The sequence below is a fragment of the Chaetomium tenue genome, assembly GCF_020726465.1.
Source record: "Chaetomium tenue strain MPI-SDFR-AT-0079 chromosome Unknown F5144scaffold_4, whole genome shotgun sequence".
NCBI classification, from domain to species: domain Eukaryota; kingdom Fungi; phylum Ascomycota; class Sordariomycetes; order Sordariales; family Chaetomiaceae; genus Chaetomium; species Chaetomium tenue.
Window position 1 is genome coordinate 751,940 of NW_027117332.1, and position 12,369 is coordinate 764,308.

General features: G+C 58.0%; 4 protein-coding genes across 4 annotated transcripts; 2 read left to right on the plus strand and 2 right to left on the minus strand.

The window, feature by feature from the left end:
* Positions 1 to 672: 672 nt before the first annotated feature.
* F5144DRAFT_592470 (uncharacterized protein) lies at positions 673 to 4,992 on the plus strand (the record flags this gene model as incomplete). Its single annotated transcript, XM_066790365.1, has 10 exons — positions 673 to 1,098; positions 1,163 to 1,250; positions 1,321 to 1,675; positions 1,749 to 1,917; positions 2,432 to 2,542; positions 2,643 to 2,653; positions 2,713 to 2,772; positions 2,802 to 2,875; positions 3,042 to 3,482; positions 3,539 to 4,992. The coding sequence occupies 10 exons, from the start codon at positions 673 to 675 to the stop codon at positions 4,990 to 4,992; spliced, it is 3,189 nt and encodes a 1,062-aa protein (XP_066642603.1).
* A 652-nt stretch (positions 4,993 to 5,644) lies between these two features.
* F5144DRAFT_629478 (HAD-like domain-containing protein) lies at positions 5,645 to 7,139 on the minus strand (the record flags this gene model as incomplete). The annotated part of the gene is made up of 2 exons (XM_066792381.1): positions 5,645 to 7,064; positions 7,123 to 7,139. The coding sequence occupies 2 exons, from the start codon at positions 7,137 to 7,139 to the stop codon at positions 6,131 to 6,133; spliced, it is 951 nt and encodes a 316-aa protein (XP_066642604.1). The 3' UTR covers positions 5,645 to 6,130.
* Positions 7,140 to 7,960: 821 nt separating this feature from the next.
* F5144DRAFT_490047 (NMD3 family-domain-containing protein) lies at positions 7,961 to 11,045 on the plus strand (the record flags this gene model as incomplete). The annotated part of the gene is made up of 5 exons (XM_066785771.1): positions 7,961 to 8,117; positions 8,155 to 8,908; positions 9,053 to 9,141; positions 9,286 to 9,472; positions 9,527 to 11,045. 5 exons carry the CDS (start codon positions 7,961 to 7,963, stop codon positions 11,043 to 11,045), a joined length of 2,706 nt encoding a protein of 901 aa, XP_066642605.1.
* A 155-nt stretch (positions 11,046 to 11,200) lies between these two features.
* F5144DRAFT_648172 (uncharacterized protein) lies at positions 11,201 to 12,318 on the minus strand. The gene is made up of 2 exons (XM_066792946.1): positions 11,566 to 12,318; positions 11,201 to 11,470 (listed from the first exon to the last, which is right to left on the minus strand). Exons 1-2 carry the CDS (start codon positions 12,170 to 12,172, stop codon positions 11,430 to 11,432), a joined length of 648 nt encoding a protein of 215 aa, XP_066642606.1. The 5' UTR covers positions 12,173 to 12,318; the 3' UTR covers positions 11,201 to 11,429.
* Positions 12,319 to 12,369: the final 51 nt, after the last annotated feature.

A 12,369-nucleotide genomic window follows, 5' to 3' on the forward strand; every position in this document is an offset into this window, starting at 1 on the left:
CTTGACTTTTCAATTATGTATGGCACTCCACTCCATAGGTATGCATACTAGTCTCTAGTGTACAAAGCTACCCATGGACGAAGCACATGGCGTCCATGTATTTGTAAGATACATTGTGGATACCATGTTCTGGCCGGACCTGCACGAGCGGCGGTGGTGTATGGTGGGGCCTTGAATTAACGATGTACCGGCCATCCCCCCAACATTCTGTAGCTGGGGATTCTCTGTCAAGTCTGTCTTGTCTCATTATCTCTATCTTCCCAGACCCTCCACATGACCACCGTTTTCCCCGTGAAACGGTTAGAGAAGCCAAGTAGTTACCCTATTTCCAGCCATACCCATCTCCTTAGTTTGGGCTCATCTCGGGACATGAGGAATGTGTCTTCCCGTTCTGCAGCCTCCCCGCTGCATCAACGGGACCTCGGTAGTCTAGACACGGTTAAAGCTTCTTCCCCCAAACTGATCAAGCCTTCCAACACTGCAGAGATTATTAATCATAGCTCCATGCCATCGGAGACTTGATGACCAATATGGGCACCCCGCCGTTTACCGGTGCTCTAGACTCTCCATCCCATCTTGTCGCTTCTGATATAAACCCGTCATCCCTTGTTCAGATATCTGTTGTTGAGGTACACAAGCATCATAACATTGATTTGCCAGACTTCACTAAAAATGACGATCCCCGAGACCTACAAGGCGTTCAGGCGCACCACCGGCGACCTGCCCAGGACCATTGCTCCCTCGACCGAGAAGCTGCCGCGAGAGCTTGGGCCGCACGATGTCCTCCTCAAGATCCATGCCGTCTCTCTCAACTTCCGTGATGTCGGCATGCTGAACGGGCGCTACCCGATGGAAGTGATGGAGCGTGGCATTCCGGCTTCCGACGCAGCTGCCGAGGTTGCCGCTACGGGAACCGCGGTGAAAGATTTCGCCATCGGAGACCACGTTTCCGTCATTTTCGATCTCGGACATCTAACCGGGGATAGTGATGACCCGGGGAAAGCATTGGGTGGCGATGTTGAGGGCGTTCTTGCCGAGTACGCCATTTTCGAGGACAAGTACATCGTGAAGCTGCCCAAGTACTTGTCGTGGGAAGAGGTCAGCCTTTTTAGCTCTGTCCTATTATTACCGTTCGTTTGGTTAACGTGCCACCAAATCCCAGGGGTCTACCATCGCGTGTGCCGGCGTCACAGCTTGGAGTGCGCTCGACGGCCTGAAAGCGGCGAACCCTAGAAGTGCCCTCTTGCAAGGTTCGTGCCTCACTTTCCCGATCTGGCTACCAGACAATAATGGCGGATAGAGACTGACCAACTGCGCCAGGCACGGGAGGCGTCAGTTTGTTTGCCCTGCTGATATGCCTTGCTGCGGGCATCCGGCCCATCATCACATCTTCCTCCGACAAGAAGCTTGAAGATGTGAAGAAGCTCGGCTCTGATGTGCGCGGCATCAACTACAAGGCCGTCTCCGACCAAGTCTCGGAAGTCAAGCGCCTTACGGACGGCAAGGGTGTCGACTTTGTGGTCAACAACACGGGGCCAGGGTCCATTCCGCAAGATATCAGCTTCTTACGGCAACGGGGCGGCACTGTATCTCTTGTTGGCTTCCTGGCCGGTTTCAACGGTGACTGGCCAGCAGCGGCTATCATGGCGTTGCTGTCCAAGACGGCAAAGTTGAAGTAGGTCATCCTGTCATCGCGCCCCCAAGGCATGTGGTTGCCAAAGACGTTGTACTGATTGGGGTTGATTCAGGGGTATCGGCGTGGGCTCCAAGGAGGATTTCGAGGAGCTAAACCGCTTCTTGGAAGAGAAGAAGGTATCCCTCGCCCCGCTCATCGACCGAGTCTTCACCTTTGACGAGTCGCCCGCCGCGTTCGACTATCTGTACTCGGGCAGCCATGTTGGCAAGGTCGTCATCAAGGTACAGGACTAGCATCCTGGTAGCCATTGGGTGCAAGTCTGGAAACAGTTCGTGGACGTTGGAGGGTTGGTGGATCTTCCGGGTTGTCTGGCAAAACTTTGGGGCCAGGGTTCTGGGGTCACCTAGCTGCTGAGTCAGCAATACAGGGCAGTCCCTCCACCACCGGCAACATGCCAGACGCACGCGGCTCGTCCCGCGGCACATGGAGTCGATGCATGTTTCCATTTGAATGTACCATTGTCTGTATAGTTTATTTCGTGTACCTCCAACCGCGGGTTTGGGTTTGGGACGAAGTACGAATACTCCTTTTTCTTTTTTTTTTTTCTTCATGGGATGGATTTCATCATTACGTGTTGTGTTCCACTCGGTGACACTCGGTTTCCAGGAGCAGCTGGTCCCCCCTGCCTCAATGCAACTCGAGAACTGCTGCTTCTGGTGCTTCAGTGCTTCAGTGCTTCACCCCCAACCCTGCACCTGCATCCTCGTTGCCCCCCGTGCCTCCTTCCTCTACTAGCCTGTAACACAGCATTCCCGTGCTCGAGCCATGCCAGGTTTAGCCGCCTGCAGCCCCACGATTTCGGTTGAGCCTGCAGAAACAACGCGCGACTCGGCGTGGGAAACGGGGGTTGTGCGGGAACTGACGCTTGTTTCGTCAATTGCTTAAAAGGGAGTTGAAACGGAAACACTCTTGGCTTGCAGCAACTCTATCCACACTGCGACAATAGTTGCCGTCTGTGTCCAGACCACATTCATCCAACCATTCATCCATCCATCCATCCACCCACTCGATGGGAGGCCCACGGTCGAGTTGCAGCACCAGGGCCTCGGACCCATGGCCTCGTCCGACTTGAATCTGTGCGCCCGTGTCCATTGTCCATCAGTAGCATCCCTTCAGTGTCCGGACCCTCTCGTCTCTTTGGTCCGTCGAGTTTCTGTTCCTACCACCGACCGCTGACAGGTCCATCATTTACTATTTCTGTTGGGCCCTGGCAAAGAGAAACAACCCCTGGAGGCACAGTCCGCGCCACATTTGATCATGAGTTCCGCCCGTCGGCCGCGATCGCGGTCACGCCAGCCACGGAACACCCTACGTGCCCGGACTCAACCTCCAATGCCACGCCTAGGGGAGGGAGACCAGCCATACACCACGCCCAGTAACAACTACAGCCCCGGCACCCGCTATGAGGCTTCCCCAGTCGGAGGACGCCACGGCACACCGGGGGCCTTTTTCGCCGGCGGTAGTCAGCTCTCGGAATCAGACTACCGAGCCACGCCGCCGCCGCCGGTTGCGCCCATGAGGGCCGCCGACACTAGCAGCATCGGCCGGGGAGGTGGAGGGAAGCCGGTCGCCGCTTCGGCAAGTCCCGCCGCGGGCAAGTCTAAGCGGGTGCGCACGGGATGCCTGACGTGCCGGGAACGTCATCTGAAGTGCGACGAGGGTGTGCCCGAGTGCAACAATTGCCGAAAGAGCAATCGCGAATGCAGGCGTGGGATACGGCTTAATTTTATCGACATCCAGGTCAAGGATCCGCCGTGTCTACTACCCCCGACCGCCGAATGGTCAGGTTCGTCACGGACATTTTCTAGTTTGATGTCATATGGACTAACTCTGGAATGCTAGTTCAAATTTTGGACGAATCCCGGTTGATTGCTTCCGAGTACCGCGGGGGCCTCGGACGGTATCCTGAAGTCGTCTCCCCGCCGCCGGAGTCAGACCTAGACGCACGTCGGGAGGAGGAGCGATCAGAGGCTCAAACCACCGGCCATTTAGAGGCTCAAACCACCAGCCATTTTCTATCTGGGATCGGCGGCAGTGGGGATGCACCGACTGTCCGAGACCAATATCACCCCCACCATGTCGGGCAGCCTCCGCCCAGCGGACCACCGAGCCACCACAACAGCCCGTCAGCCCGGCTAAGTCTCGAGCCTTCGTCGCTAGCCACTCGGCCCCCACCGAGGTCGCAGATGAGCCTTGGGGGGTTTGGCGAGGATACCTTTACATTCCCTTCGCTGCATGACCCTGACGGCGGCAAAGCGCAAAAGTCGCACACTCTCAACATCAGGAACCGCGACGGGTTGACTGCGGGACCACCACACGAATTCCGGCCTGCCCCCCAAGCGAACTCTAACCCGCAACTCAGCACCCCGACCGGACTCATGACGCCGTCGAGCGAGAATACAACGGGCGAACGGGACTACCTCAGCACCGAGGAAGAGATCCACTTCATGCAGGTCTTCATCGACGAGGTGTCCATCTGGATGGATGCTCTGAGCAAGGACAAGCACTTTGCCAACACGGTGCCATATCTAGCGCTCAAACTACCCATGCTGCTCAACGCCCTGCTGGCTTGCGGCGCCAGGCACTTGACACTCATAGGGCAGCACAGCGGCGAGAAGGCAGACTATTACTACAAGCTGGCGACCACGCAGCTGTTCAGCGAGCAGGCACGGGACCGCAGTCCTAGCGAGAGCGCCCTCACTGCTGTCGTTCTCACCGCCTACAATGTCATGACCGACCGGCCCACCGATCGAATGGGTCATATCGCCTCGACCCGCGCCCTCATTCGCGACTGTGGCTGGAATGCGTCCTCGACAGGCCTCGGGGTTGCCTGTTTCTGGGTCAACGTCGGCATGGAGGTGCTCAGCTGCATCTCGTTCGGCTGGCAGACGGCCTGGGACCCTGATCAATGGGGGCTGGACCTGGAGTTTGCCACCCTCGGATCCGCAAGCCGGAGCGGCAGCCGCAGCGTGGCCGGGAGCGACGACGTCTGGAGCGCACGAGCCGAAGGGGTCCCGGTGGCGAACGATAATATCGAAACGGCTGACGAGGAGGAGCTCTACTTACACCGCATATTTTACATCATGGCCAAGGTGGCCAACTTCCGCGCCAACACGCCGCAGTTCCAGGAGCCGTCACCCCACGACGAGCAGGTGCGCCTGCAGAACCGCTTTGCCGAGTGGCGGCGGCTGCAGAATATGTGCAATGCCTGGAATCTGAACTGCCCGCGCCCGATGCGCCCGTACGGGTACCTCCCCGAGGCGTCGTCCAAGTCTCTGTTTCCCAACGTGTGGTGAGTAGCCCCTTTTTGACTTTCATCCCTCCCCTTTCACATCCCCTCCCCCTTTTAACCCCCCTTCCCTCCCTCTACACTTCCCTTTCCCCCTCCCCCCCAAACCCAAACCAAGCCCAAACCACCACCCACCACCACCACCATCACCACCATCCCACTAACCAACTTCCCCAGGCTCATCAAACCCTCCTCCAAACTCGCCCGCCTCTTCTACCACACCGCCATGTGCCTCCTCGCGCAACTCAACCCCCTCGAACCCCACCACAGCCGCGCCAACCGCGACTCGCAGCTCTTACACGCGCACCACGTCTGCGGCATCGTCGCGCACACGCGCGACCGGGGGGTCGTGTCGGTCGCGATTCGGAGTCTGGCGGTGGTCAGTGCGGCGTTGGTGGAGGTGAGGGAGCAGGATGAGGTGTTGGGGGTGTTGGAGAGGATTGAGAGGGAGACGGGGTGGAGACTGGGGAGGGTGGTGGGGGAGTTGAGGGGGGCGTGGGGGAGGGTTAAAGGGAATGGGGCGGGTGGTGGGAGTGGTTCTGCTTCAGGGGTTGGGGGTGTGGGTGCGGGTGTGGGCGGTGCTGTGGGCGGTGCTGTGGGGGGTGGGATGGGAGGTGTTGGGAGTGGTGGTGGTGTTGGGGGATTGTTGAATCGGGGGGCGGGGATGGGGGTGTTGGCGCCGCTGTCGGCTGTGGGTAATGGGGTGGTTGGGCTGGCTGGGGGGAGTGCGTTGAGGAGAAGTGATGGGGACGGGCGGCCGAGGGGGTTTAGTGATTGGGCATAGCGGGAGTGAGATGCAAAGTTCTGTGTCGTGGTCTGTCTATATACCCCTGTATTTTCGTTTTTCTGTATCTATATAAGTGGCTGCTCGGCACCTGGCTGGCACCTCGCCCCCTGTTGTGTAATTCTATGATTTTCCAGTCTATGGCCGATATTCTTTTCGTCTTCTAGTGCCTCTCTGCTTGAACCCAAATCACCCGCGACGTTCGAGATATAGTTCCAGAAACCACTGCCAAAATAACCCACTCGCGCCCTTCACGTTTCTCAAATATCAACGCCAGATATACCTTTCTATGTAATTTTCCCCAGAACTTGATTCCGAGCCCGCCCGTCCTCAACCTCACCACTGCCCCCCCTTTCACCATCTACTTCGTCTCAGTCTCCACAACCTGCACCACCTCCCCATCCGCAATCACCCCCCCCTCCACCATCCCCGCCTCCTCCTCCACCTCCTTAGGCGGCACCACAATCCCATACTTCTCATACGGAAACCCCACCAACGTCGGCATATACTCCGCCCACCCATCCCCGACCTCCCCCAGCTGATGCAGATCCACCTCCCCCGCCTCCCCCGTCCTGCCCGCCAACACCTCGGGCTCCCTCCCAGTCACCTCCTTCTTCAGCATCGGATGCGGACACCAGACCACGCGCATCCCCGCCCTCCGCCCCGCCTCCACGCCCGGCACGCTGTCCTCGAACACGAGGCACTCCTCGGGGGCGATGGGCCGCTCGCCCGCGGGGAGCGAGTCGTTGATGGTCTGGAGCGCGAGCAGGAAGATGTCGGGCAGCGGCTTGCCGCGGCCGGGGGCGATGCGCGTGTCGTCGCCGAGGACGCGGCGTGCCGTGGGGAAGACGGAGAAGAGTTCCGAGAGGTGGGCGGTTTTGAGGCGGAAGTTGGCCGCGTGGGAGGAGGTCGCGAGTGCGATGTGCACGCGCTGGGGGGGAGGGGCGCTGGTGGCTTGCTTTTGGGACTGCGGGAGGTCCCAGTAGCGGGTGCGGCCGAGGTGGGCGAGCAGTTCGGGCACGCCCGGGAGGGGCTGCGTGGTGGGGAAGTGCTCGGCTTGGAGGGTGTACAGCTCCTTGATGTACTGCTCGGGGGAGATGGGCAGCTGGGCCCACTCGTGGAAGAGCTTGTTGGCGGCGGGACCGGGGCGGCCTTGCAGTCTGGCCTTGACGCTCCAGGGGAGGCTGGGGCGTTGGTACTTTTCGAGGATCAGGTTGACACAGAGCGTGTACAGGTCCTCGGTGTCAAGGAGGAGTCCGTCCATGTCAAAGAGACAGGCGCGGATGGGCGGGAAACTGAGGGTGGTGTTGATTAGTTCGAGGCCTTTTGGTTATCGAGGGGTACAAAACTCACTCAGTTTTGGGAACCATGTTGATATCTCGAGATGTGAGAGGGTTGCAGGGTATTGATTGCCTTTGGGGAAGGTATGCTGGTAAGGAATAAAGCGTGGATGTGTGTAGTTCTCAAAACTTGACCGGTGGGCGGTCTTGTATTTATATGCTGTGCCAAGTTGACTCACTTTACAAAACAGCTTCCTGACATGGGATCGCCCAGTGGTTAAAGGAAGGAGGGGAAAATAGAAAAAAGTTGGAGCCCCTGCATGGTGGGTCTTGAATGTGTCGGAACTCAACGCTAACACGCCAACGGTAATAACACATGGGCTGCGGTTGGGAAGGCATACCCGTGGTTCATCCTTCCTCTCAGGATCCCGGGGATTCCCGCTCTGGTTTGCTTGGGGTTGCTCACGACCAAGTGTGACAACGGAATGTGGAGATTAAGAATGATCAACGGCTCGATTCTGAATATTACACTACCTAGTCAAGTTTTACATTGGCTGAGATTGGGTCACCCCAATTTTTTGACTCTTACTCTCCTTTGTAGTAAACCACCATTCCCACTCTTCCGTGACGAGGCGACGTAATTCCCTTCAGCGTTCCAGTGAACGGTCAACCACTGTGTATTCGTACAGAGATACGGTCACACGTGTAACATTAGCGGGGTACTCAGTGCCCGCCGGCGCCCGGTTAACAAGGGTTGGGCTTTGACATGTGAAAAACGGATTCCTCGCGTGTCATCACCACATCATCAGATTGGGCTCGTTGAACCCTCCGCATCTAGCCGCTGCTTTATCTCATGTACGAAAGCTGTTTTGGATCTGACCCCTGAAACAACTCACTTTCGAAGCTAGAAGATGGCAATCGACGGCAGTAACCAGCCGGCTGCGCCCGCAAAATCCGAAAAGACCCCTCCCCCGAAGCCGGAGAACGACGGCACTGACAAGGCCGAGCCGGAGAAGTTTGATCCCGAAGAGGAGGCTGCAAGTAGTCCCAGCCCTCCTCTCACGACAAGTTGTGGCTAACGGCCGGGCCTCGCAGTCTATGGTAGCCGAGTCTAGCTCGCACAAAGCGGAAGCAAACACGCTGTTCACCTCTGGGAAGTACGAGTTCGCCATCAACAAGTATGACGAAGCCGTCGCCGTATGCCCTGACTATCTGGACTACGAATTGGCCGTACTACGATCCAACATTGCCGCCTGCCATTTGAAGCTAGAAGAATGGAAGGAGGCTGTCAGCAATGCTACGACTGCTCTCGACGGATTGGACCGTTTGGAGCAGCAAGAGAAGGAAAACGAGGAGAAGGAGCAAGCCCACGTCGTCGAACCTGGCGCCGCCAAGACCGATGACGCCGAAGAAGAGATCATCAGCGCCGGGGCTGCCAAAGCCGGCCCAGCCCTCCCCACGAAATCCGAAGATGAGTCAAAGGAGGCGGCCCGCCAGAAGCGCCAAGACGACATCGCCAGGATACGTGCCAAGGCCTTGATGAGACGGGCACGCGCGAGGAGTGAGTTGGGAGGTTGGTCAAACCTGGAGGGCGCTGTCGAAGACTACAAACGGCTGGCTGGCATGACGAACCTGGCGGCGGCCGATAGGAAGGTCGTGCAAGCGCAGCTTCGGGCGTTGCCGCCCCTGGCCAAGGCCGCCCAGGAGAAGGAAACGGCTGAAATGTGGTCGAAACTCAAGGATTTGGGGAACGGGTTGCTCAAGCCGTTTGGGATGAGCACAGACAACTTTCAGATGGTGAAGGACGAGAAGACGGGCGCATACAGCATGAACTTTCAGGGAGGAGGGGGAGGGAGTAAGTAGAAGCTGAGGGATAAGCTCTCAGTTGGTCCTAACCCTGAGGATATTTGGATTGGGTACTATGTCGGTGATAAACATGACCTGGGGATCAACAACAACGGCACGTCCTAAAGCGGGAATTACATCGTGATGCTCAAGACAAGCTCACAGGTACCAAACGAACCACAATTCAAGCTCCGGTGGCGAAACTGGGCCGTTTCTGCCAAGACCGCCAAGCCTGCCGAGCCAGAATGTGGGTCTGCAACGCCACCGGAGCAGCCGATAAGAGGCTTATCAAGCAGCGCGGGGCAATGGCCTTGCATGGTTCCTAAAATTTCTTGGGATACAAAGTTGCCCCGCCAGCTCCGAACCAGCACTGATTTCTGCTGTTACCTAGCTGTTGGTCGTTTTGTTCGGAGAAAACAACTGAATTTCCTTTTGCGAAGATACCCAATACCCCTCGAAATAAACACCACAAATAAGAGAACAAGAGACAGAGAAACGGCCGTCATGGATATCGATACGGACATGGGCATGGTGCCCTTAAACCCCCAGCAACTGGGTTCTGCCCGCACAGGCGCAACGTGAGTTACTCACGAGATCTCTCTAAATGTCACTAAATCCTAACATCATGGTAGAATTCTATGCTGCAACTGCGGCGCCCCCATCGATGGCACGGCCTCCGCCGGCGCCCTCTGCTACGACTGCATCAAATCGACCGTCGACATCTCACAAGGCATCCCACGCGAAGGTGTCCTACATGTCTGCCGCGATTGCGACCGGTGGCTGATGCCACCCGCCAGCTGGGTGACGGCCACCCTCGAATCAAGAGAACTACTGTCGCTATGCCTTAAGCGGTTACGAAACTTGGGCAAAGTTCGAATTATCGACGCCCGCTTTGTGTGGACAGAGCCCCACTCGCGTCGTATCAAAGTCAAGATTACGGTCCAGGACGCGGTCGCCGACGGCGTCATGATGCAGCAGAGCTTTGAGGTGGTCTACGTCGTGGCGAACCAACAATGCCGGGAGTGCGCAAAGTCATATACCGCCAACGTTTGGCGTGCTGCCGTACAAGTGCGCCAGAAGGTGACGCACAAGAGAACATTCCTGCTGCTAGAGCAATTGATCCTCAAGCACCAGGCGCACAGGGACACAATAAACATCAAGGAAGAGAAGGACGGTATTGACTTTTACTTTGCCCAAAGGAATCAAGCTGAGGCTTTCATCCACTTCCTCAAGTCCGTGGTCCCAGTGCACACAAAAGAGTCGAGGCATCTCATTTCAGCCGATACCCACACGGGCAACAAATCCTACAAGTACAACTATTCCGCCGAGCTTGTTCCCGTTTGCAGAGACGACCTGGTTGCGCTACCCCTGAAGATCGCAAAGTCGCTCGGCAACATCTCCCCGCTCCTGCTTTGCTGGAGGATAGGTACATCCGTCAACTTACTCGACCCGAACACCCTCCAAACCGCCGAACTCAGCGCCGATGCCTACTGGCGCGCACCGTTTGCCCCGCTGGCCGGCTCCCCCGAGATGGTCGAATTCGTCGTCATGGACATCGAGCCCTCAAAACAACGCAAGGGCAAATGGGTGCTCGGCGAGGCGACGGTGGCGCGGGCGTCGGACCTCGGCGTCAACGACAACACCTACTTCGCGCGGACGCACCTCGGCAGCCTGCTGCACCCGGGCGACTCGGTCATGGGGTACATGCTGTCGGGCACCAACTTCAACTCGGACGCGCTCGACGCCATCGAGAACTCGCGCGCGTACGGGTCGACCATCCCCGACGTGGTGCTCGTCAAGAAGCACTACGCCAACCGCCGCAAGAACAAGCGCCGCAACTGGAAGCTCAAGCGCATGGCCAAGGACGAGGGCGACCTGCTGCCCAAGGCCGCCGACCAGGCCCGCCTCGACGCCGAGTACGAGCAGTTCCTGCGCGACGTCGAGGAGGACGAAGAGCTGCGCCAGGCCCTGGCCCTCTACAAGAACACCAAGAAGAAGCAGCCCCAGGACGCCGATGCCATGAGCATCGCCGAGACCGAGATGACCGTTGATGATGAGGGGCCCAAGATCAGCATGGACGAGCTGCTGGATGACTTTGATGAGTTGGAGATAAAGGATGAGGACGTGGTGGAGGTGGAGGAGGAGGCTTGAGAGCGTTGGGTTGGGTTGGGGCTAGCGGGCTAGGGGGCTGGGATAGATTACTTGACTTGACTTCTCAATGAATGGGACTTGTGCAAATGGTCTAAGAAAGGTGGTTTTGCTTTTCTTTCATGCCGTGAAAATTGTTACCGTGAAGAACATGGTTTGATGCTTGTGCTACGAAGCCTAATGAATGCGAAGGACTCAGGGACGGGACTACGGTGGGTGTTGTCAATGAATGATATGATTGAGGGCGAAGCACCCGCCTCAAGGGGGCAAACAGGGGTGGCTAGGTGACTCGGTGCCCGAGACAACCATGATCCCGCCAGACATGTATGTCCCGGCTCACCTCACCACGTCCCGCCCCGCCCCATTCCCCCCTCCTCTGCCCCCCTCTCAACCTGCGCCCTCACCGGCAACGACCTCCCCCTCCAGCGCTGAAGCCGGCACCCACCACCACCCCCACCACTCCCACTCCCACTCCCGCAACCACCACTACCCCCCTCCACAGTCTCAATGCGTGCCTGCATACCCGCCGGGTGGCTGTTGTCCTCCACCAGCACAAAGCTCCGCTTGCCCGTGGACACTTCCTGCACCTCGAGCACCTCGTGGTGCTGCACCGCGTCGTAGTGCCGGATGAAGCGGCCGGCGAACCATTCGGCGCTGTCGTTGAGGTCGTCGGTTTGGGTTTGCGCGTCGTGGGTTGGAGGGGGGGGTGGTGTTGGGGGTGATGGGGGTGATGCTGGCTGGGTGGTGGTGGTGGTGGTGGGTGGTGCCGTGTTGGGTGTTTTTGGTCGTGGTAGGGCGTCCTGCCGGGTGAGAGGCGGTGGGCTCTGGGGCGGGAGGAGAGACCGTCCCGCGCGCAGGGCGGAGACGCATTTTCGGAGGGCGGGTTGCATCTGCTCGGGGGGGTTGGTCCGCCAGGCGGGCCATTCGTTGCGGTATTTGGCGATGATGGTGGGTTCGATTCGGCCGTGTCTCATGCCTCGCCGCTCTTCGTCTAGGAGCCGCTTGGTGAAGCCCTGGAGCTCGGCGAGCTGGTCGCGTGAGATACCGAGGGCTTGGATGGCCTGCCGAAGGGCCGCGGCAGTCACTTCATCCCCGGGCGCAGCGGGTATCTTGGCCTTCACGTTGGACATTATGGGCGTGGAGTCGTAACATAACACACCGGGGCACTTGAAACGACGAGATCAACGCAAGGGGAGAGTTTGGAGGACTACTTGTACTCACATGGGGGCATGTTAAATATACAAAATTGTCATTAGTGTCATAGAGGAATAAAGCTGAACATGTCTGTATCTTGTAGTCAATAAAGGGGTATACGCCCAGGACCAAA